Consider the following 26,090-nt stretch of genomic DNA (forward strand, 5'->3'; position numbering starts at 1 on the left):
TTCAATAGCGTTTTTGAACTCAGAAGCACTTTTATATCTAGCAAACATGGTTAGAAGAACTTTCGTGATCTGAACACGCTTTTAACTACTTTTAGAGCATTTCCAAACAGGTCGTTTATCTCTACCTTCCAGACTTTTATTTCCATCAGGTTCAGCTTTCAGTTACAAAAAAATCAGATCGAGATTCAATTACAAGTGAAGAAAAGCACTTAAGAGAAAAGCAGTTACAACAACTTGCATGCTACCACACTCTATATCCAGCATTACAATCATACCAAAAATATTATATTTCTGAAGATACAGACAAGTTCATGTGGCCATTTTTCCATGAATATCCTCAACAAAAATTGGATTAGTACAACCAATATTCGCTAGTTAGACGACAGAATCCTAAAGCCGAGATGTACTAGTAGGGTTACGATTGTCAGGAAGCTCACGAGCATCCCGCCCAGAAGAGCCCTATCGACAAAACCCCATTCACCCGATCTTCCTTGGGCTTGCTCTTGCTTCTTCTGGGATCCCAAGCAGATTTCATTCTCCATGCGTTTCTCATCCCGATTCTTTCGCTTCCTCAGTAACCATCCAAGCAGATTTCTGTTGTTCCGATCTTCCAACAGAACGGCATTCTTCGTTACAGCACATTCTCCCGGGGTAGCCTGTCCTCCACAGCTTTCCGGTCCACAGGCACAAGTTTCTGGCTCCGTTGAACACGCGCAAGTCTCACAATTGTTGGCACCTGGAAAACATTTTTCCTGACTACGCGTTTCATTTGTTGAAGCTGTTCTATCATTTATGTGAGGGATGGTCTCAATCACTTCTCCAAAAACTGACCACCTTCCTACCGATGTGATCTTCGCAATAGCTGAAGTCCCCAACATGCTTTCTGGAGAGGCTACAAGAACCTGCACGTATCCCTTGGTATGGCCAACCTAGGGCAAACATAGAACATAAAATTGAAAAAATCACTTCAGTTCATTCCTCGATTGAAGAATCGTCATAAACCCGAAAAACTCTTGGCTAAAATGGCCAACATGGTGTTACTAGACCGAAAGATCATTGGCGCCAACATTGCACTTCATTATTATCAAATGTTGAGTCGACAAAAACATATACTTACCAAGTGAATTCCATCAGTAGCAATATCAGTTATCCATATTCTTTCCACCCTGCCCTCCATCCCAACGTATGGTGCGAAAGCTTCAAAAGCAGAAGTCAATTCGCGACTCCTTTTCTTCACTAAAGTACTGGGGACCTTTTTCATCCTTGCAGCAGGTGTTCCTAAATGTACAAACAAGATAAAGCACAGAAGCTAATTACAAATCTATGTATTAGCCAACTCATTTCCGTACTATAGTGCAACACCTAACATATCATCCTCACTTTCGGTTAAAAATATTTTCCTTCCCAGACCTACACCAGTTTGGGTAAGTTAAATCAAGTGGTTAGAGCACATCTATAGGTAACTCTTTATTTATTTTAACATGTATAAGGACCATTTATGCATCAAACAATGAACAATCAGAAGGGAAAGCTGTTGAGAAGAGCACACAAAACCAACCAGCGCCAACAGGACAGCATAAAGAAAAACAATCTAGGGAGAGCAGAGACTAAATCCCTCCAACAAGCAAATTAACATAAGGCTGCCTGCCAATCTTGCCAGATTTCAGAGAAAGAAGAAGCTCTAAACTCAATGGAGACAGATACCAAAGAGCCGACCAAGAACAAACTTCTAACGTAACACCACCATAATCATCCGTACATACCCACATAATTTTGGCCTTCTTGCCCTTTACAAAACAATTTGTGACTTTCACAGAGAAAGGAGAAACAATCCCTTGGGGTCACCCAACTAACAGTATGTTTCTAGTCAAAATTTGTAATCATACTTTGTAGGATTGTCTCTACATAGGCTGCTTTATGGTTTAGGTTTGGCATATTGATTGGCAATAAAGACTGAGTTTACCCAAAATACCCTCCAATTATTTCTCTACCTTATCTCTTCTACCTCTCTGCCCTCTCTTCTCCTATCTTCCCATTGTTTTATTCCTTCCTTTATTCCTATCTTCTCTATTTCTGGTCCTGCATACATTTGGTACAGAGCAATTATTGTCCGGTTTGTCCAACATCAGTGACTATTTGCCAAACAAAAAAAGTAATAAAGCACTCTTAACTTTCCTGTTTCCCATGATACATTGTCCTACAAAACTTTTGAAGCATAGTTTCAACAATAGTAGCAGCCACGAATATAGTAATATCGCATATTATGCACACAAGTTCGTATTTTTTGAAAACCACTTTCATTTACTGTACGTCTCAGTGATTCATTAAGAAACTCCACGTACGATACAGTATTACATATGTATGTACATTCATGTTTAATACGTATAATTTTCACTGTTCAATAATACATAAAAAATTTACGTATTTGACATGTACCTTAACTTATTATAGAAAAAAACAATACTATTTTAAATAAATAAATATTAATATTATGTTTAATACGTGTAATTTTTACACATACATATCGTTCATGTGCTATACTACTCCCGTATTTTATAAATTATGCTTCAAACCATATCCATGCACACTTTTACTTTCTTATCAAACTGAGCAGGGGATGTATAATGTTACATGGTCTAAAAACAATAAACTTAACCGTAACTTTGTATTTATATCAGCTCCCCATATATGGACAATGAAATATGTAGATAGCATGCCTTAACCATTGTGTATGTGCATATGACGCCCTTTACGGCATCCAAAATAACTTAGACCAAGCTGCAATTAAAACATATAAAAGGCGAAGACTGGCTCCAACCTATTAAATGAAATCTGAAATTTTATAATACCAGATATTACCATACCTGGTCTAGGATAAAACTGTGAAATATGAACTTGGGAGAACTTGTACTCCTTAATAAGGCTAAGAGTTTGAGTAAAATCTTCATCCGTTTCACCTGAGAAGCCATGAAATAATTGTAAACTTCTTAAGTAATGTTCTCTGTACTGCTCAATGCAGAGAATAAAGTAATCAAATACCCCAAGATGCCCCAAAGCACCCACCATAACTGTAAATAATATAGATACTCCAAGAATATGTTATTCTTAACGCTGTTCTTGGAGAGATAAGTTTTACTAGCTGGGAGTATACTGGTTACTTGCTGATTAGATGATTAGCAACCAAATATTTTCATACATATTTTTTAAAACCCTACAAACTTGCCGTTATTATCTATGATGTTAAAGAACCTTAATTTCCTCTAATAAAAGCAAGAAATAAAAATCATGCTATTGAACAAAAGAAAACCAATTTGAGCCCCATAAACATATCCAAGACATATTTGCAGTTTATCCAGAGCATATCTGGAAGTCTTCCAACTCTTCAAAACATTCTAACGTACTTTGTTCACCTCCAGGGATCAGTTGCACCCATTTCATGCTAACTGCTAAGTTTATCCCCCTCAACATTTCAAACTTAATCTTAGTGCTTTTACCACCAGGAATCATTTAGATCCCTTTCATGCTAAGTTTATCTCTCAAAACTTCCAACTTAATCTTTATCTTGCATTTGGTGGTCCCTAGAGTCACAATCTTAAATTGAACTTTTGGAGATATATTACATCAATAATTGATCAACAATGAATATGTACATAAAATAAAATTGATCCATGTGAAGTACAAAAACAAACAGGAGCCATGATATCAGAATCAAGCTACATACTGACCAGGAAATCCACATATTATATCAGTTGCAATCTGCATCCCTGGCACAAGCTCAGTTAGGGTATCTACCACAGTCTTGAACTCACTTACAGTATATTCCCGATTCATTGCCTGAATGAATAAGCATGGCTATTTGAATAAAGCAACCTTAATGTAATCGGAAGTCTAGGTTTGTAGATTTCTTAAACTACACTTATAATTAAAGCCCTAGGAAGACAAAGTAAAAGGATAAGTCTAACTTAGCCATAAGAAAATGCAATAATCTATGAAAATAGGACTTACGGTCAAGACAGCATCACTTCCAGATTGGACTGGTACATGTAGAAATGAGTATACACATGGATGACGCAAAACCTCTGCTATTTCCTTCAAGTGTTCCAGAATGAATGGAGGATTTGTCATCCCAATTCGTAACATTGTGCTTGCATCAGAAGGGAGTTCTGCAACAATTGCGTTCAATAAAATTGGTAGATTGACCCCAATGTCATGACCTGCAAACATCAGGGCAACCATTATTAATAAACTAAAACATGGCATAAACAGCATTTTGACTTTTTTTTTCCTTTGAGTTTTACCTTTTTGGTGTGTCCTGAAATGATTTTTCCTCCAACATCCAACAAACAATCATACTACAACTGTGAAGATTTCAACACACATGACTATGGTATACTTGTTATTTACTCTATTTTTCTGTTCAAATATACTTTACATGCTTACAACTAAGCTGACATTGCCGTTTTGAACTATAAAGCCCAAAAATTTATCATTCACGTAAAGATTATTTGGGGAATTATCTTACAATTTCTTACACTTTCAGAAAGACAAGTTAAAAGAAAATATAAAAACTAAATAAATATATAAATAAAACTTCAAGGTTACAAATATTTTCTTATAAATAAAACTTCCAGTACTTGGTTTTCTTATATATTATATCTGTTTCCAGTTTGATTAGAGTTTTAGTACTTCCACAATCACTAATCAATCAAGAAAATAGAATTATAACTACAAATTACCATAAGCGCCAGTATCTTCACTGCTCAACCATATTTCCTTAACTCCATCAGCTACCACAGATTTTACACGTCCCACCTGCAGTGCTAAAATTCTAATTAAACTGGAAACAGATATAATATATAAGAAAAACCAGTGGCATGATACTTACAAGGCTATCAACAGTATAACTTCCTAAATGACCACGAGCATGCTTTGTCTTGCAGTAAGTGCAAGCACCTAAACAACCGACATTAATGGGAAGAATCTCAACGAACTTGTTTTTCCTCACCTGTGGAAAAAAATCAAATAAATAACTCCATATCTAGACTAGTAGACAATATAAGGTAGAAACAGAAACAGATTGCAGGAGTGGGTAACAATCAAAGACTAATTTTAAAAGGAAACAAAATAAAATGCAAACACCATGGTAAAAATCCACGAAACGCACCTTGGGGAGGTCAAGTGCAGGCAATGTCTTACGACTCAAAAGGCGCACCTCATGACCTTTCAAAGTCTCTTCAACAATTTCAACCACACGGTCAATTTGCTGGACTCCTACAATACTGACACCTTCTAGCTCCTTTAGATCTCGACTTCCTTGTGGCACACACCCAGCCACCACCAGGGGCTTTCTTGCACCTTTACCTTTTGCTATCAGAGTGTCCATGGCAGACTGACTTGGAGATTTGACAGTGCATCTACATCAAGTAACAAAATAAATACACGGAGAATTATGAGTTAACAGATAATAAAAGACATCATTCGTAAAAATTAAAAAATTGGACACATATAAAACGTATCTTAAATGTAAAAAAAAAAAAAAAAAAAAAAAAAAAAAAGTCAACTTCGAAGAAAACTTCAGCATTAAAAGAACGGCGAAAAAGCACACATATGGAATAGTTGACTTAAATATAGGAGTAGCATTTAAAACAGGTCTACTGAAGTTCAAAATCTACCATGACACAAACTATAAACTGCGTATTAAATTCTAGCAAGTGCCAAAATGATTTCCCAAAGACTGAAGCACTAAATACTCCCTAACTTTGATTATAAAATATAATTACGTAATTGTTTCAATGTAACGCACGACCAAATCTACCAAAAAAATGAGATAAATAAAAGAATCCTCACGTGTTTATGAGCCACAGGTCTGCCTCCTCAGGATTGTCACTTAACAGATACCCAAAAGCTGAAAGTTGACCAGCCATATATTCACTGTCACTCTGACACAACAACAAAGTGCAAGGGGCGAAAACAAAAATGAGAAATTTAATGCATCCTCTAATGAATAGAAAATTTAGAAAACAATGATGGTGACATGACCAGATCTCATGCTAATATAACATTAATGGTCAAGCAAGATAAAAAGGTGAACAAACAACTGGAGTTAACATTAAGTTTAAATCCACTGACAATCACCCTAAAAGTGCGAAGTTCTCAGTACACGGTCTTTTTATTGATGGGTGAAGAAAATGTAAAAATACAATAAGCAGCCCATCATTACCACTCCATACAGTACCATCAGAAAGGATGCAAGATCCAAAGTAAATAGAACAAAGGAGTTTAATACTCCAACCAAAGAAAAGGGGCCTTTATCACCATATAAATCCTACTTGTACCCACAATGACAACCTAAAACTTGGTATCAAATTATCAATAGATCCATTTGAAAAAGGTTGATGAGAGAGGATAATCAGCAAATAGCTAATCCACAAGCTTCTACCAACAAATCTAATCGAATACACCTTTGTTTCATGAACATCTAGAAAAGCAACGTAGCCACTGCCAGTTCTTTACTTATGCCCCAGTTGACGTCATGCATTTCTCACGTGGATCATCTATTGATAGGATTTACTCTGAAAATCAACAACTGCTTTACTAGGATCCTGTCCACCCAATGGCTTTCCAGGCAAAGCTTATGATCACTTAAAACTCCACCAAATTCTATATATTTAATCCTAAGAAGCTAACCTGATATAACCCCCTCAATTTGATGTTCTCTAATCTTTCAAGCCCCCTCCAGCACTTTTTATAGATGAAATAATATTTTCAGTTATATGGAATTGGAAATTGCTTAAATGGCCAACCTATGCGGCAACTTTTGTTTCCCAACCTATGTGGCACTTGATGTGCACACTACCTCATTGCATTGGAAAGCCAACCACGTTACAAAAGCCAATGGGACAATCCATGAGGATCTCCAATGCATGGCATTTGCCTAACAATTCGCCTCATCCGTGGAAGTGACAGATTTCTGATGAGGCAAATGTTGAAGGCAAAGTACCACATGGCCATTGACTAGAAAGTTTGACTGTCTCATGTCATAAAAAGGGCTGAGAATAAAAGTGCAGCATCCTCATAAAAACATGGCAGTCTTCTCTTCCCGTACGGCTTGAAGAGCAGTAGGACACGAGAGCGATTAAAGATTATTATTAATCTATTATCAGCAAGGAACCCATTTTTATGTATTGTTTTCATCCCATAATTCTTTCCACAAACTGCATAAACCTTTCAATCCTGCTTCCAACACACGCAATCAAACCATTCTCAACAACTCAAAACTTAACAAAAACCGAAACCCGGCCCCTTATTATTGAACTTGAATCCAAAACTAATAACATCTTGTTAAAATTGTAGAGGTAACAACCTGAATGGTTTGCCTAGTAATCCCAGTATAAAATGACAATGCTAATTTCGGGAAAAAAAAAAAGTACTTGAATTACAATAGAAAGAAACCCTAAAACTGACCTGGTTGTGTGAGCATCCAAATGTTTTGATATATATAGTCTGCCAAAAGAGAAAAACAAGGTCAGCACTTAGCGAAAGAAACCATCTTTAGAGAGAGAGAGAGAGAGAGAGAGAGAGAGAGAGAGAGAGATAGAGATTAGAGAGAGAGACCTGAGTGCCAGGGACCTTGGGAGAGAGAGGAGCGAGTGGGTCTTGGATTTGAGATAGCTTGTTGTTGGTATTGCGGCCATTGGGATTGGGTTTCTTCTTTGGGTTCATTCCGACGGTGTTTATTGGCAGACGAAAACCGGGAGGAGCTCCGCCTCCGCTGCCAATCAGCAGATCCTCAATGTCCTCCATTTTCTTAGCTTTCTTAGTCGGAGTCTGACCCAAACACACAGCAACGAACGTCTGCGAGAGTTGAGGCTTCTCAGTTCGAACGCAGTGACGACGACGGACAGAGTGAAAGGTTTATTTAACACCTACTTTTTATTTGGACCCACTAAAAATCGGGTAATACTGAACTCGCCCATGGTTTTTTAATTTCTTTCAACTTATGCTATGCGGTTGGAAAAATTTGACAGTGTTGTAAATATCATTGATCGTGTGGCTGTCCACATGAAGTAAATACGCAATATGTAACTAGTTAGGAACATTTTATGTAAAATTTAGGGTTTAGTCACTCTGCTGAGAAAGAACGAACACTTTAATTTCTCATCAGTCACAAATGCTTTCTTGTTCTCTCTATTTCATATTTTATTTCCAACACCTATAAGCATGATGACGTTCATGATTTTAACTTCTAAATAAAGAGATAAGAGAACCACATGAATACGACAGGAGCTGTAGAGAAGGCAACTGCCCTCGCTCGAGGGTAAAGAGCATCAGTAGTGAGTTCTCGGCACGGAGAGGACTTTTTCTAGTGGAAAGAGATTTCTCTCTGAGAAAAACATATTTCTCATCCCAAATGCTCTCTTGTTCTCTTGGTTAATGTAACTTTTAGGTATTTGATTACACGTTTGAACTCCCAGTCAGATATTTTTTGTCAATTATTTAGCCTCTCCATCTTGACATTGAACTCTCCAAATTCACATGGCACCACTGCCACTTCTAAATCCAATTCCATCCATATACAACGTTATTTTGTTTTTCTGTTGTTGTGGCCACTTTTACCGACGCATTAACAGATTAAACTTGCAACTACGCAATCCCTTCCGCGTTATAATTCGAATGAGCTTTATAGATTGATTGGAGCAAATTCTCCATTTTCTTTTCTCAATATTTGGCAAGCGCGAGCCCTTCCACGGTAATACATGAAACAAAAATATATCTATTTTCCAGTCATCGCCTTCATCCGGCTCTTTTGTTTAACCTACAATATGCATACCTTTAATCCTTGTGCAGTCACAGAAAACTTGCTGCTGCTGCTGCTGCTGCTGGTGTTCCGAGTCCAAAATGTTTGGTTTCCTTGAGCCCTCTGCCAATGAGGTTTGGCAGGGCGAAGCGGGCTCTTGTGTACCTTTATAATCGATCCTAGTATGTTTTCTTTACACAATCGGGACAAGCATTACAGGTTAGTGCGCTTTAAATAGAACAGCACCCCAATGCCTGTTAACACAGCAGCACTTGCCAGAACTCCAGTGTGCAAAGACGTCCATCCCATTCTTTGGGTCGTCGTTGTTCCTGACGCTGATACACTTCGGTGGCTAGAATCAGAGAAGTCCAGATGCAACCTTAGAACCTGAGATAGAGAGATAAACCATACAGCTAAAAAATAGTTACACACAAATTCCAATACATCCCAAAATAATTACACATATATACTCCAACACATCCTTTAGTGATCTGATCCTACCATGAGCAATATGTACGAGTACAGCTCATCAACAGTCAAATTCAACAAGCTACGTAAACCTGCCTCACGGTGTCATATCCTCCATTGAATTCCGGTATAATTGTTAACATATTGAAAAAAAATTAACCAAGTAATTATCTTTTTAAGTATTTCATTTTTTCCCTCATGAAAAACTTCTCTTTCTCAGTGTAATTTAAACACCCAGCCCTTCATCCCCAAAACTATCAATATAAAAGTTTCTCAACTGCAAACCATTATTAAATGATCATTTGCACTTGGTCAAATTGCGTCAAGAAAGGAAAGGTTTTTTAATGGCTTTTGCCGGGCTTCTAATTAAGAGATTTAACTTCTAACCAAATCAAAGTATCAACAAATATGTTCACAAGTATTAACAACTACATAAGGGGGGAGGTGATTAAAAGTTTAATTTATAATAACTGCGGCAAAATGCTAAAAAAAGGCCTTGGAAATCCAATAAAGGAGCGTATAGTTATGCTACCTTCAGTCCCATTCCTCGAGCATGGCTGACTGCGCTAATAAGATCATCATCAGTTGCAAGTAGAACTCTATCACCATCTTCATCTTCAAACTGGGGGGAAAAAAGAATTACTAAAAGTAAACACTAAGAAGTTTTGCAGCCCAATAAATCAGATGAAACCAAAAATTAGCTCAAAGTTTTAACCAAAATGTGAGGATGATCATGATCATCAGCCACACGGATTCTTTTCATGATAGCAGATACCAGCTCATCTAAATTTTCCATGCCTGAAGAGAATAAACAAAAAAAAATACAATCAGGAAAGGGAAAAAATAAGGTCATTGTGGGTTAAATTCTAGCATCTAAACATCTGATCTGTAAACACACAAAAATTAAACCACGTCCATTTACTCAGTCACAGAGCTCTCCCCACACACAGAGTGCTGATCTAGCCCAGTGAAAACTAAACCCAATCTGCCAATCACCACCAATGGGCAGTAGTTATGGACACTTCTAAACCAAACCACAGAGACTAATGTGTCACCGCACAGCAAATTCTATGCCATAACTAATACCCCTGTCAGACCGAGTCCACTGCTGCGTACCACTCATGCAAGCTTCTATTAATTTTCCCATCCACAGATATAATCTAACCCATTGATCACTAATTACATGAAAATTCAAGATCCCAGTTTTCTAGACTCTATAATAGTAAGAGAGGTGGAATTAACAGATGCCACATACCAAATACGAACATTTTCTAATAAAGAAAGACTTAACCTTCTAAATTTTGAGGGGTGAAAAGTGAGCAACCTGGCATCAATTTGGCATCCATATAAATAAATAAATAAATAAAACAAACTCAGAGTGCGTAGTAAAATAATAAGGATAAACTTGATAGTTTGATGCAGAGAGGGCACAAAAGTTTAACAATTTGTAATTGACCCAATTCTATCCTTTCACTAAGCAATCACTCCACAAATATTCATGCTAGAAATGGTATATATAGGTCATCAAGCAAAGTGATGGCAAAGTATGCTGGCAATAATTTTAGGCCTTCGACCACCACTCACCACAATTAATTCGATGCACTTGACCCCTAAGATCTTCAAATTTGAAGGCAAATGAATCTCCAAGACCAAGAGAAGGATAAGAAAACTTTCCATCAGCCCCATCAGAAGCCATCACTGTAGACAATTCACTGAAAACAAAAAGCCCTAAGCATGGTTACTGAATAACAGGGTTACCCAAAAACAGAATCAGTGATGAAACATAACTACAACATGCATCTGTGCAAATAATTTTTCTTTTCCATAGTTTTCCTTATCTCAAAACTTCCAATCAATCAGTCTCACATCAGCACTGGATTGTATAATTCAGTATAAAAATTGGGTAGGTGAACCTAATTTAAGTGACGTTATTAGCAAGTTTTGAATACCTTTGAGTATCACAATCATCAGGTGGCTCCAAAGCAAGTGCTGAATCCCAGAATTTTTGCATCATTGTGTTTGCCATATCATTAACCGTTCCTGAGCTACTTTCAACCTAGGAAAGGAATGAACAACAACTAATTAATCAATTTATCCTTGGAAGTTTTATAAAAGTGATAAATGAGAATATCCAAGGGGCTTTTAGATTCAAGCCTAAACAATGCAACCATCATTAGAATTAACCCAGGTTTTTTTCTTCCTTCTCACTTTTGGCCCAATTTGCAGTTATTTCTTTTTCTTTCAAGGCTAATTTTCCCTTGAAGGTAAATAATGGAAACAAATTAAAAGTCCTTCAATTTAATACATTTATAGCACCCAAATTTTGAATTTTAGTTTCAAACATTTATGGCCAAAAAGTTCATAATTCGCATGCACCAAATCAAAAAACTCGGCAACAACCATAAGTATAATGCACATAAGAATCTAAGATACATATAATCTACGTAACCAAAAGACAAAAATCAAGACTAACATGGCAACAAAGGAGGAAAAGATGCATGCAGAATTTGTAAACCATATAAGGAACGAAATAGAAATAGAAGTAAAATAAAATCAGACAACTATGAGAAACACACCCACAAGACGTGTTAGACCAGCTTCTATTATACCATAATTGGAAAATTAAAAACATAAACCAATATAATGCATTGAATTATATATTGGGCAATCCCATCCCTTAAAAGTTCAATATCTTCCACTTCAATGAAAAATCAACATCTTTCACATACAAAGGCAAAGGAAAAAAAAATTAAAATTAAAAATTTCACTCTGATGATTGAAGCACGAATCTAAACCACAACCGCAATGACTTTACCATAGAAACTGCCGCATGAGTTATCTGCAGAACATCCAAGCAAGCAGCAATGCATCCATCTGCGCAAACAGATGTCAATACACCTTATAAACATTAAAAATATGTCCTTAAAATGTACCACTCACCTCTGTCTAAGACAGGAAGATGTAAGAACTTCCCTTCATGCATTATATGCAGCGCATCAAGGATCGTTGTCTCTAACGAGGCACACTCAGGGTTTGGAGTCATTACCTAAAGAAATTATTTGGATAGCACAAGTTTGTTCAAGGAAGCTTATTTTAAAAATGGAACAGATCTATACACTTAATACGAAATATAGAATAATCAAACATTCGATGGTTTAGAGTAAACCTTTTCCACCAGAGTCAACTCAGGAGAGACATTTTGCGCCACAACTCGCATAAGGATATCCTTGGAACTGCAGTCAGTCAAATGCAAACATCATATGATATTCATTAAAAAGAAGACAGACAACATCCAAGAATAACATCTAAGTGCAAAATGTTCACAAACAAATATAAGGTAAAGAACAATACGTTAGTATCCCCTGAACCTTGTTGCCCGTTATAATTATGACTGAATTAACCCGAAACTCCCGCATCCTTTTTGCTGCAACATAGACAGGATCCGATGGAGAAACAACAGCAACCCTGAAATCATAAAGCTACAAGCTTGGCAATAGAAAATAAACTTTAAACAAAAATCAAGCCAAAATCAATTAATTGCATCCTCCCACAAAGAGGGCCAAATGGCAAGTCACGCTAAAGAACTGTACTTCGTATTTTCACCAATGATGGTTGACAAGGAAGGCTTGAACATTCGATCCCTCAAGGTTTCTAGAAAAGCATATGGAGCTGCAATACATGATGATAAACAGAACAAAAAAAGTTAAATTCTACCAGATGTATCATATGTATGTACCAAAATAATGAACAAAGAGGATCCGTTACAATACAGTGCAGGTTCTCTATAAAGCAGAGGCGTTTCAAAAACATTACGTAGGAAGCAACTTCCGATCAGACTCAAAGTAATTTAGTAAGATTTTTAAACATTATTACGGACCAGAAAAATTGCCTCCCATCTGGCGTTCAACTCCTTCAACTGCAGCAGCAATGGCACTCCCCTGCTCCGCTGCCTTCTCCAATCTTGATATAGCATCGTAGAGACATTTTGTGATATCTAACAAGGCAATAACTTCACCACTCTCTACGACAGGGAGGTGTCTGAATTTACCTGTCAACAGAAAAAGAAAAGAAGTCACCTTTTTGTGCCCAATGTAGCCATAACAAATGAAGATTTCGAAGCAAATTCTTAGACAATTCCACACACGGACAAACGCAATAAAAATCGCCAAAGAAATAAAACCTTGTTAGATAAAAAAAACTAACCTTGGATCATCTTCTGAAGAGCTTCGAGAGCAGATGAATCAGAATTAACAAAAATAGGATTCCGCGTCATGATCTTTGACACAATTGTCTGCTCCGGTCTCAACCCCTCGGCGATGACTCTAGCGGAAATGTCCTGAAAGCAAAGTACCGTAAGCAAAGCTGACACTCAAAAACTCACAGCAACAGCCAACTATGAGTTATAAATTGAACCTTGTCTGTCACAATTCCGGAAAGCAACGCATTTGAATCAGTTAAGAGCACAGCATCCACACGGCGAGCCGCCATTCTCCGACATGCATCGGATACTGTCGTCCCCTCGGGAATAGTTAGGGCTTTCGACAACCGTAGCTTCTTCACCGTCCTCTCCCCACCACCAGACCTTTTTAAATATTAAAATTAAAACACCATTCGGTAAAAAAAATTAAAAGCAAGTTTTGCAGACCCCAATTCTCAAACTTGAAATCAACTATACAAACAAAGGCAAGGAAAATTTTCCGGGAAACCATTTTCTCGGGAAACAGACAAAGAGCAAACGAGAAAGGAGAGAAAACTTACGAAAGGGGAGGAGGAGAGGAGGGTTTGCTGGTGGTGCCATTAGAGGTTCCATTCTCGTGAGGGGGAGATTTCTTAATCGCGGCGGCGGGGCCGCGTCTTTGGCTGAGACTGGTCCGCCTCACGCCCACTTGACTGCTCATCTCTCTTCTCTGCGATTATTAGGGTTTCTCTTTATCTGGACTGCAGAAACCCTAATTTAGTTGCAGTGATGAGGAGGGAGATGGAGAAGGAGAGAAGGTCAGTGTTTCGGGTGGGTTGTGGCTGCCTGGCTCCAACCCTCTCTCCCTCTCTCCCTCTCTCCCTTCCTTTCTTTTTGGGTATTAAAATTGGAGTGAGACGGAGAGTTATTGGTAATGAATTCGGATCCTCTATGTGAGCATCTCGGATCCTCTATGTGAGCATCTCGGATCCATGGATCACATACATTCATCATACACCGTGCGATCACAGATTATTTTAAATATTTTTTTAAAATTAAATAAAAACAGTACTTGACAAAAACTAACTGCACGATGTACAATGAACGAACGTAATTTACGAATCTTCAGGATCTTCACCAAAATAATCCTGAAAGGATCTTGTTGGATTTGTAATTGCCAAATCCCACTGACTTGACAGTTCAAATTAAACATGAAATTTAAGAGCATGGAGAATGATAATTTACTGGGAAAATGCTACTTTTTTTATCATATTTTTATACTATATTTGTACTATTTTCTAATAATGATAAGACTGAAGTTCAAAACTCGCATCAAGCAACGCTGGCAGCATCTTCGAAGCAGGCCTCTCAGGCTCAAGTAGTTGTGGCCCAGCAGGTTGCAGCTCCCAATCCATCAGCCACTACAAGTCGACCCGCACCTGAGCTAGCACGCACCTGACTTGGCTCTACACGTTCAGATCGGTCTCATAACCTGTTTAACTAAATCAGTTGCTTATTGCTGAACCTGTTGCCCTGATAAGTGAACCAACAGTTGAGCCAAGGTTTTTTCACCTCCTTTTTTGACAAATTTGACCCTGCCATAATGCACTCCTCATGAAGTATCCTGAAGCAAGACAAGAGCTGATGATGGTATATCTATCCAAAGGTGCCCCAACAAGTAACCACTTAACCAGCCTCGAATGAATGTTCAGGCAATGTGCACCCCTACCTTGGACGCATATTGAGGCTACAATCAGATTGCCATGTACGTGCCAGACAAGGAGAATACTGCGTTTGTCATTGAGCGAGACACCTGCTACTATCAAGTCATGCCCTTCGACCTTAAGAAGTAGGAGTGACTTACCAACGATTAGTAAACATGACGTTTAAGAAGCAGATCGAAAAAACCATGAATGTCTATGTTGATGACATCATGGTGAAAGGCAAGTAGCGGTTAGACCACATAAAAAACTTGGCGGAAACATTCAACATCTTCTTGGAATACAAGATGAAGCTCAAACCCACCAAATAAACATTTGAAGTCTCGTCAGGCAGATTCATTAGGGTGCCTTCTTATCTAACGAGGAAATCCCCAACTACTATGAACAAGATCCAAAATATTGTACAAGTTCACTTATGCGGAATTTGATCCTCTCCGGACCCATTTCATGTGGACCTTGCATACCACTTTATCCTAACTGATCCCCATACAATAGACGGTCGATAATTCCAATCATTTTATTTTGGCTTTTTTTATTAATACCCCACAAAATATTGAATGCACCCCACATTAAAATTTAATGTTAATGACTTATGTACCCTATTATGCAATGACAATTTCAACCTTATTAGGTTTTTAAAAAAATAAAAAATTTCTAAACACACCCTAAATCACTTTTAACCAATTATTTATCTTCTTCAACTATCAAAACATCTCACTCTCCATTGTTAAACAAAACATTAACCAAGCTATCTTGTTATTTTATTCTCTAATTTTGATTTCAAAGGAGATTAGTCCCACATATCTACCCGTGATTTCCCAGGAAACTATACTACCCAAGCCTATTATTGATTAATTTAAGCTTAACATTTATTTAGAATTCCTAGAAAACCCGATTATTTGAAGGCTTTTCTATTAGGAAGTTCTCACTATTTTCAATAATGAATTACTACAACATAACTTATTCCATTCAATGGTTAATTACTACAATATAACTCATTTCGTTTAATTGGCGCCTCTCAAGTGACTATTTTCTTCTATCTACATCAATCACACAAGATGTTAGAGTTTTACTCCAAAGTTAATTTAATTTATAAAAATTAAAAATGAGTATTACAAGATTTGAAGAATGTGGGGTGTGTAGAAAATGTAAGGTTTATGCTAGGAATGTGGAGTGTTAGGGTATTCTGGAAAAGTACGTGGGATGTAGTAATATAATTTTTAATTGAAAAAACAAATATAAGGTGTATTAAGTATATGAGATTTATTAAAAAATATGTCGGATGTTCATATAATAAGTCTTTATTTTTCTCTCTTTTGCATCAAACTGAAGCACCAGCCCAAACTTTGTTTCTTTTGTGCAAGCCTTCGTCTTCTCTCTCGCCTTCCACACCCCAATTCATTGAAGAAAAGATTTAGACCTTCAAGATTGCTGCAAATCTACAATTTTCCATCCTTCCTCTAATTTTCAATTGCAAAAAAAATTTGGAAACTCTTTCGATTTTCCAGACCCTCATGATTGCTACAAATCCAAAAATCCAAATTTTCAACTGCAAAAATATGAAAACTGTTTCAATTTCAACTTTTAATTTCTTGTTGTCGTTGTGTCTCGTGTTCAAGGCCCTTTGTTTTGTGTTTCTCTTTCTAAACCTTCGATGAGGGGCGACTGCCGAGAAGAGTTTGGCAAAAGTGAGCGAATAGTTAAGAAAAGAAATAGCTTTAATCCTTACCGTCCGTTATCTATTGAATAGTCAGAATTAAGTGGTCAGGATGGTCCGTATGAAATGGGTCTGGATGGGATCTAATCTCCCACTTACGCGTTAGTAATCATAAATCATGTCTTGTCAAGTAAGCCCCACTTCTTAAGTTCCTAGAGTTTGAACTTCGTAGTTTCTTTTTCAAATTTTTAGCAAGTTGAATGTCCAAAAGCCAAAAAATAACTTGATTTGTCCAAAAATTTATTTTGAATTGAAGGTTGGCCTATAATTATATAGAACCCTTCATGCCTTTATTTGGCCAAAGAGGCATCAGGGTGACTAAATATAGCCTTGCTTTTAGCCTTTTTTTTTTTTGGCCCAACTTCTCAATTGTAATAATTAATTCAAATCCAATAGCTAGATTTGAAAACATCCAAAAGTAGTTTATTTAAATTAACTAATAAGTTTAAAGTATAAACTTAAAACTAATAAATTATTGAAGGGCTACGTTTAGCCATTCGGTTAGAGATGATATATGAGTATGACATGACAATGTTCATTTAAAAAAAATATTTTACAGGGCTATAATTCTAGACATGGCTATATTTAGTCATTTCGGTTGGAGATGACATCATGTTCACTTCGTTGAACCTTCCATGTTTTATGCATGGAGGAGGATTATCTTCTACTAATCTCTCTATTCCTTTCTCTTTCCTTTTATTTGAACGGTTATGATTAAGTCACGTCAAAAGCTTATATTTATTTTTTTTTTTACAATAACAAAAAGACAAAAAGTAAAGTGTGAAGGGAGGAAAAAGAAGTGGACGAAAAGAAAAGAAGAGAGAATCCTACTCTTTTATGCATAGCTCAAAAAGGGTTCCAAATCCAATAGAACAAAGGAGGAACAGTAATGCGGATGAGAATGAACATGTACGACCATCAGCTAGATACAGCTTCTAATGGAGCTTCTGATTTTCCACCTAATAGTCCACATATTCATAATGATTCCAACTCAAAATAGCCAACAAAGAAGAAAATGGGTAGGCCAGAGTAGAATCCAATCCACAAGAAAATGGGTAAAGCCGAGAACGCCAAATGCTTGACGCGAGTGCGCGTGCACAAATTCAATATGTAACGCACTCGATAACAATCGATTGTATTTTAATTTATTATTCATAAATCATCGTTAAAAAAATATGATCTAAAAACATTTGCGATGCCCTGTTAGAAGACAATCATTTGTAATGTTTCATTTTGTTGTCATTGAGGATATTAATTTTTGCGGGACACTCTTTTTTTCTTCAACCGGGTTGAAATTTCCGGCAATGTTTTTATGAAGACCTATTTATACACCCTGTTCTCATATATACATATTCTACTAAATTCTTAATGAATATCATATTTTTTCAAAACAAAAAGAAAAATATGTCCAATGTTTCTTACGAAAAAAATCAGACAAATAATATGGATTAACTTTTTTTTAATCACTAAATGAACCGACGTCGTTTTATTTAGGGATTTTTCAGAAAAAAAAAGAAAAAGTTAGAACACTGCTGCACAATAGCTGCAGAAACCCAGAACACCAGACATCTCCATAAGCAGCCATTACTTTTGACGAGATCAGAGGGGCGGAACCACCACTTCTGAGCCTGATTTCTAGCAAGTGGAGGGGTGACCGCCTCTCCTTGTCACTCTGTAGCTTCACTGTTGTGCACGACTATCAGTTAGATAAAGCTTCTAATGAAGCTTCTGATTTTCCACCTAATAGTCCACATATTCATGATGATTACAACTCAAAAAAGGCAACCAAGAAGAAAATGGGTAAGACCAATGTAGAATCCAATCCACAAGAAAATGTGGGAAGCGGATCGTTGAAAAAATATTGTCTAAAAACATTTGCGATGTCCTGTTAGAAGACAATTATTTGTAATGTTTAATTTCATTATCATTGAGGATAATAATTTTTGAAGGATATTTTTTTTTTGTTCGATCGGGTTGAAATTAACAAAGTTTTTATCAAGGTCTATTTATGCACCCTATTCCTATATATACGTATTCTACTCAATTCTTAATGAATATCGTATTTAAAAAAAAAAAATATGTCCAACATTTTCTTACGAAAAAAATCATACAAATACGTAATCATCACGACATTCAGACAAGTTCTTTTATTATTCCGCAAAATCTCAAATGAAAGCTTATTTGAGAGGTCCTTGGTAAAAATGATATTTAACCAATTATTTTTGTTTTTTCTGGAAGCTAAAACAGCACTTATATTTTAAACTTATCAATAATCACATAATAATAATATAATAATATGAATTGGAAGGAACTGGAGTTCCTGTATGATTGAACTTCCACTTTTAATTTTAAAGCATCAAAGTAGGTAGAAAATAGGGATTCCAGATGCTTTGTGGATCAGGAGATGGATTTAATTAAATTATATTATCGTTTTTGCTCCTCTGTCTGTTCTTTTCCCCAACCAGTTGAGAGTTAAATTATCCAGAATTGGTGCGTTAGGGTTTTTGTGTGGGGAGATTGGTGAGCACTATGAATCTGGCGGTGGTTCTGGTGGCGGTGGCGGTGGTTTTGTTCGGCCGATTTTGCATCACCGACGCCAATGTGGTGCTGATCGGGAACAACGTTACTCTCTCTTTCGATGACATGGAAGCTAGTTTCGGTGAGTTCCTTTTGCTTTTCTCTTCATGTTTTAATTTCTGTTTGGTTACTAAGAAAATTTCCGTTTGGTTTGTAAGAAATTATGGGAAACAAGAGTAGCTGAAGGCGAGACCAAACTGATAGTAATTCTATGTATCTGTGTGTTTGTTTGTTGTTTGACATACTTATGTTTTTGTTGATTTTTGTGGTGGACAATGATGATCATTCCAGCTCCGGCGGTTAAGGGTTCGGGGGAATGCGGAGTATTGTATTTGGCAGAGCCTCCTGATGCGTGCTCGACATTGACTAATCAAGTCGAACAAGGCACGAATCGTAGCTCCCCTTTTGTTTTGATCGTAAGAGGAGGGTGTATTTTTGAGGATAAAGTTAGAAGAGCTCAAAAGGCCGGCTTCAAAGCTGCAATTATCTACGACAACGAAGTTAGCAGTGTCTTGGTTTCAAGTAATGACCTTTTCCGATAACTATTTTTCATGCCTAGCGTTTTGATTTGTTAAGTTCGATACTTTCCAGCAATTACTTACTGATCAATGAAAATTAACGGTGTTATTGGAGATGTAAACAATACACAAGTCTGTCCACGCCTCCCAAATTGTCATAAGCTCCTAAGTAAACCACTGTCTTGCTAGTTATAACTCAGCTTAGTTATATTTACTTTATCTATTCGAACTAGGTGCATGAAAACTAAAATTAGAAAGATGATAAATTATAGCAAAAAGTTTCACAAAAGGAAGATATTATAAAAAACTGTTTGAAGGTTGACTATTATGCTTGAACGATAGATTCAGACTTTGTTAAATACATATATGTATATTATAATTTTCTATTCAATGCCCGAAAGGTTTACACCTCAATGCCTCAGGCTTAGGCCTTGCCTTCATAAACATTGTGCACTGCTGCCCTCTTCTCTATTTTTATTTTTCTCTATACCCTTTTCTCCTCTCAAGTAGTTTAAGTTTTAATTCTTTATTTTAATTGTAATTTCTTTTTGCCCTTCTATAATCTGTAATTCCCTTTTGTGTGGAAACTACAGTGGCAGGAAATTCAGCTGGTATAAAAATATACGCTGTGTTTGTTTCGAAAGCTTCTGGTGAACTACTAAAGAAGTACGCTGGACTTACTAACATGGAGCTGTGGCTAATTGCAAGCTTTGAGAATTCAGCGTGGTCAATCATGGCAATCTCTTTCATTTCATTGCTTGCCATGTCTGCGGTGCTGGCTACTTGTTTTTTCGTTCGTAGGCATCGAATAAGACGAGAAAGGCCTCAAGCTTCTCGTGTTCGAGAATTTCATGGGATGAGCAAGCGCTTAGTAAAAGCAATGCCAAGTTTGATATTTACCGCAGTTTTAGAGGACAACTGTACATCAAGAACATGTGCTATATGTCTTGAGGACTATAGTGTTGGAGAAAAACTCAGGATTCTGCCATGTCGTCATAGTAAGTTTCTTTTTGTTCTGCCATGTGAAAAATATTGTTCCTTGCAGTGCATTTTTTTGTTTGATTGATTGCCGGGTGTTTCGTGCGTTAGCATTTTGAATGCATCTATGATATCTACTCTACTAAGGTATGCTAAAGTTTATTCGTTGGTCACATTTGATGGCTCAGTTAGCATAGACAAAGAATTGGTTGCTCATTGTTTCCCATTATCAGTATTCAGAAGTTGCGCTACTTTTTGGATTTCAACTGGGCTTGACCTAGTGGGTTGGGTGCCACAAGTTGCATTATTTTTTGGGACTTTAAAGTCACTTGGCTGTGTAAATAAGGCATATAAGATCTCGTGACTTTATTTAGTAGAGGAAAAAAGAGCTTATTTAATTTGTTCTTACAAGGCTTGAAATCCTGATAGGATTTTTGGGCAAATATCTGTTCTTGTTTGAAGTACTGATTAGTGGTCCACTAGGAGAGACCGACTTGAAACGATGGAAGAATCATATAAAACGTCTCATTTGATTGATGTTTACTTCATGTTATGGCAGTATAATTCGTATCCTGCAAAGTACAAACTCTTGGTAATGCTTTTGTAATGGCAATGTATATATTTGTGTATGCTGAAAATTCGGATACCTATCCAGTAATTCTAGAATGTTGTTAGTGGTTAAATTTTGTTCAGATAACTTATCTTGGAACGATGGAAGAATCATATAAAACGTCTCATTTGTTTGATGTTTACTTCATGGTATGGCAGTAGAATTCCTATCCTGCAAAGTACAAACTCTTGGTAATGCTTTTGTAATGGCAATGTATATATTTGTGTATGCTGAAAATTTGGATACCTTTCCAGTAATTCTAGAATGTTGTTAGTGGTTAAATTTTGAATGGTGATAAAATGTGAAGTAGTTTTTGAGGAAAAATTTAAACATCTCCCAATTTGATAACCTGCCATGATATTAATCTAGCCTAATGAAAGTTGTTCAATGTCAATGGAACTAGCATACAGAATGTAGAATCTTGAACAACTTTTCTCTTCAGCTATATATTTACTTAAGTATGGTATGCATATCTCACTATATGTTTTCCCGGATTTTGACAGAATTTCATGCTTTCTGTGTGGATTCTTGGCTTACTTCATGGAGAACCTTTTGTCCAGTTTGCAAGCGTGATGCAAGAGCTAACACAGGTGATCTACCCGCCTCAGAATCCACACCATTGCTTTCATCCAGTCCATCCTCTGTGGCATCTTCTGTACTTTCATCTATGAGATCATCAATAGCATCATCTTCAGCAATACAGATAGGACCAGCATTGTCACGGAACCCTTCAGTTTCTCATTCTCACTCTTACGCTAGCACAAGTCACATTCAGCAGTCTCTTAGGTCCTCCTATCGCCAGTCCCCTTCAATTAGTGCAAGCAGAAGTTCAATGGACCTCCGAAATGTCTCGTCCCAAAGGTCTCATGCTTCCTATTTTGTATCACCCAATTCCTTTGGATACCCAAATTTATTACCCCCGAATTCAAGATACATATCCGTTGGACACTTTGCAAGCCCTAGCAATGCATCACCAAGCTACATCAGTTCTTCCAGTCATCGACAGCATCCACTACATTGTAGTGAATCAGCTGCAACGTTTTCTCCTTTTTCTTCTGCTCAATCTCTTCCTGAATGCTGATCAAGATTTACAAAATAGCTTGAGGGGAAGGTGAACCAAGATGCTTTTCTCCACTCTGACCTCACCTTGTTGTAGTATGGTGATTGGGGTTATATATTGTGAATGCTTGCTATATGCCAGAATTCACACCTGAAATGTTTCTTGTTACCACCTCACATGTATAAGCTTTACCTTGTCTATACTCTATAGTTATAATTTACAAGATATGTTTATGGTTCATAGTCATATATTAGATGTTTATCAAACAGTCACAAAGTCAAAGAGTGAGTTGTGGTGTGCTGTGTTGGATGTTGCTAACATTGCATTCGATATTCGGCAGTTGTGAATATAATTTGGCGTTTGAGATTTTTCTTTACAGAACATATTTTTTTGAAATTTTGATAATCCAATTGTTTGGTAAAGTTATAAAAAGCTGCTTTAAAACAGAACTATGGGTTTCTATGGCAGCAGTTTTGAAAAGATTCTGGAAGGTTGCCTCTAAAAGCTAGTTTGTAAATAAGTGACAGCCCTTATCCCTCCAATTATGTTAGTCTTTTTCTTTTTTGGGTTTGGTGTAGCTTTCACTAGTTGGCAGTCGAGTCTGCTCCTTTATCTTCAAATTTGCAGCTGCAGATCTCTAAGGCTCTCGACTGAGAAATATATTGCTAACGGCGACGACCAACTCATCAAGTTATTACTCATCTGTAAGTTTATTGATCTCCTTGTTTTTTATTTTCGGATTTGGAAGCTCTCAATTTTTCTCTAGGGCTTTGTCTTTACCATGAGAATAGGGGTTTTCTCTTCATTGTGAGATAGGGGCTTAGTCTGCTTCACGATTAGATACATTACTTTTTCCTCTTTAATAATTGATTTAAATTTCATTTACGTATTTCATTTCAGTTTCTATCGTTTAGATCATGTTTGCCATCTACTTGAAAAAAACTGTACTTTTGGGTCCATGAAGTACTGGAACCTTTGTGGGTCTCTGAAGGACTGGAACCTTTGCAGCTTTGACTGAATTGCTTTTGGGATATGTGAATACAACATCTCTTCCTGTGCGATTCACATGTTCAAGTTGCCAAGTTTTGGTTGAGTTTTTGGAATTGATTTTATTGATAAGCTTAGTTCTGCCAAAGTTTTTTGGGAGTTTAATGTAGATGGTGCACATCCACATGTTTCAGTTAGTCTTTCTGTATATAGGATTTTTGTTATTGATTATGTGAGTACAAACCATATCTTATGCAATAATTTTGTAGTCGATTCTGAACAATTAATTATTCTTGTTATAGTTTTGAAAATGATATAGGAAAAGTGTGGCTTTACAGAGTACTATCATAAAAGTCTATTATGCTGATAATCATAACTCAAAAGTGGTTTGAGGATTTGTGTTTTTCTCTCTAAAGATGTGCTAGGCTTGCTCCAGTACCTTTTCCTTTTTCTCTTCTAAAAACTGCATAACACCGATACACTATACAGTGACAAAGTACGTTCATATGTGGATTGATTAATTTGCGTAGGGACTATGACATTTTGTTTCTGTTTCATTCTTAGGCTAAGCTTTATATGTAAGCATATACACTGATGGAAAAGGAATAACAATGTGGGAAATGGATCAAAAGTTACGGCTCCATGGAATAGTCGTAATGTAGCTATGGCGCGTATCAAGGAGGTGGTGGCATGTGAGATTGCCGTGGCACATATGTTAAGAAAAAGGGCTTGGAAAATTCAAGGACCAACTGCACTAAGAAGACAGAAAAGAATCCCAAATTGATCAGAAATCTCAAATATGGATACTTTGGCTCTTTACAAAAATTCCAGGCTTGGTTAAGTTGCAAAAGTCCATAAAATTCGTTCTAGTGGAAGAAGGCTGAACTAGATCTCTGATGCTCGTAATGAGATCATTTTACAGGTTCTCTCTCTCTCTCTTTCTCCACCAACGGCACTATTTGTACCTCCAGGCCAGTGGCAGTAGACGTAGTGGCATCCTATGAAAATCGTCCTTCGCTGGGTATGGGTTCAATTTGGAAGGCTGTGATGAAGGTGAGTTTATTGTGGATTTGGACCCTAGTTTGGTGTGAAGAAAACAGTTGCCTTCCAATGATGAGGCAAAAATGAAGTCGAAGAGAGAGTGCTCAGTGACAGTGAGGCAGGAGGACCAAGCGATGGGCTTATCTAATGAGGATCGCCCTCCCAAAAGATTGAGGTCCGATTCGAGTACTGAAATGAGCACAGGTGAGCGTCTGAAAGGGTTGTGTGTAATATTGCATTTGTCTTTTAAAATTACAGAGCTGCTGCTGGGAAACTGATACAATAATCCTCATTTTGGTTTCCCATCAAGTAGCGTTTCTGATGGTATTTGCCATGTCTATATATGTCCATCCAACAACATGTGTAACTGAACATTTTGCAGCTGATAAATGAAATGTTGCTAACAGTATTGAGCTCGTTTGGATGTGCTTTTAAAATGACTGAAAACACTTTTAGAGAACATGTTTTTGGGTTCCAAAAGCACTTAAAGTGCTTTCTGGAATAAGCTTCTTCCAGGAAGCACGAGTTATGTGCTTCTTCTAGGAAGCACTTTAAGTGTTTTTTTTAGGATTTACTTGCATCTTTACTAAAGAATGGTTTTAAAAATATTTTCACCATTATTATTTTTTACATAACAATATTGGGGGGGGGGGGGGGTAGGGGGAGGGGGTTTTGTTAAGCTTCATAATCGACCGGCAATAACTTGGGAGCTTTATCTATCAAAACTCGGCCTTTATTTAAAAATTATTTGTTCAGAGTATTAAGTTTATTTTTCTTGTATAAAAAATGGATATTTTGTCTCGTTGAAAAATGTATAAAAATGTTGCATACGTTAGAACATCTTTAAAGAGGATTGTCAAGTATGATATATCAAATTTTTATTTGATGATTAGTGTGACCAATTGAATATAAATGTTAAGGAGATCAAATTTTTTAAACCAAATGATGTATTACCAATAAGAAATAAGCACGTTAGTTGACATTTAATTTGACTCTATTTTTGTTTGTCGTAATAAAAGACAGTTAAAAAGCAAGACTCAACTGTCACATTATATATGATATCTACATTGAAGAACACAATAATGTATTTTAATCTGAAATACGGGCTTAGGGGATGTAGTCAAACTAAGATTTTAAAGGATTTTAAAAGTGATAGATTTGATAGGATTTAAGAAGATTAAAGACTCCTACAAAATTCATATGAATTTTCAAAGAATTTGAATGGATTGTGGTGAATTGTGGTGGAAGGATTTGAAATCCTTGAGATTGAGAGTGAGGTTGGATTCTTTTTAGTCTTGGTTATATATACTTTTGGCTCTCAAATCCCACAAAATCCACAAATTATTGAAATCCTCCCAAATCTTAATTTTTTGAATACACCTTGATTTTAAAGGATTCTAAAATCCTTTAATTGACTACACTTAGATTTGAATGGATTC

General features: G+C 36.7%; 3 protein-coding genes across 3 annotated transcripts; 1 reads left to right on the plus strand and 2 right to left on the minus strand.

Annotated features, from left to right (window-relative positions):
* Positions 1 to 189: 189 nt before the first annotated feature.
* Positions 190 to 8,521, minus strand: LOC137710695 (uncharacterized). Its single transcript, XM_068449800.1, has 11 exons — positions 7,615 to 8,521; positions 7,465 to 7,503; positions 5,848 to 5,939; positions 5,165 to 5,414; positions 4,886 to 5,005; positions 4,737 to 4,812; positions 4,006 to 4,214; positions 3,726 to 3,834; positions 2,865 to 2,957; positions 1,118 to 1,278; positions 190 to 929 (listed from the first exon to the last, which is right to left on the minus strand). The coding sequence occupies exons 1-11, from the start codon at positions 7,801 to 7,803 to the stop codon at positions 372 to 374; spliced, it is 1,896 nt and encodes a 631-aa protein (XP_068305901.1). The 5' UTR covers positions 7,804 to 8,521; the 3' UTR covers positions 190 to 371.
* A 141-nt stretch (positions 8,522 to 8,662) lies between these two features.
* Positions 8,663 to 14,379, minus strand: LOC137710705 (CBS domain-containing protein CBSCBSPB3-like). The gene is made up of 14 exons (XM_068449812.1): positions 14,024 to 14,379; positions 13,679 to 13,847; positions 13,469 to 13,601; positions 13,143 to 13,313; positions 12,856 to 12,934; positions 12,617 to 12,730; positions 12,432 to 12,498; positions 12,206 to 12,311; positions 12,081 to 12,139; positions 11,215 to 11,321; positions 10,850 to 10,977; positions 9,981 to 10,063; positions 9,798 to 9,887; positions 8,663 to 9,184 (listed from the first exon to the last, which is right to left on the minus strand). Exons 1-14 carry the CDS (start codon positions 14,161 to 14,163, stop codon positions 9,011 to 9,013), a joined length of 1,620 nt encoding a protein of 539 aa, XP_068305913.1. The 5' UTR covers positions 14,164 to 14,379; the 3' UTR covers positions 8,663 to 9,010.
* Positions 14,380 to 19,173: 4,794 nt separating this feature from the next.
* LOC137716743 (receptor homology region, transmembrane domain- and RING domain-containing protein 2-like) lies at positions 19,174 to 22,989 on the plus strand. Its single transcript, XM_068456124.1, has 4 exons — positions 19,174 to 19,539; positions 19,749 to 19,979; positions 20,569 to 20,973; positions 22,067 to 22,989. The coding sequence occupies exons 1-4, from the start codon at positions 19,410 to 19,412 to the stop codon at positions 22,642 to 22,644; spliced, it is 1,344 nt and encodes a 447-aa protein (XP_068312225.1). The 5' UTR covers positions 19,174 to 19,409; the 3' UTR covers positions 22,645 to 22,989.
* The last annotated feature ends 3,101 nt before the right edge of the window (positions 22,990 to 26,090 follow it).

The sequence above is a fragment of the Pyrus communis genome, chromosome 1 (assembly GCF_963583255.1).
Source record: "Pyrus communis chromosome 1, drPyrComm1.1, whole genome shotgun sequence".
Classification (NCBI taxonomy): Eukaryota; Viridiplantae; Streptophyta; class Magnoliopsida; order Rosales; family Rosaceae; genus Pyrus; species Pyrus communis.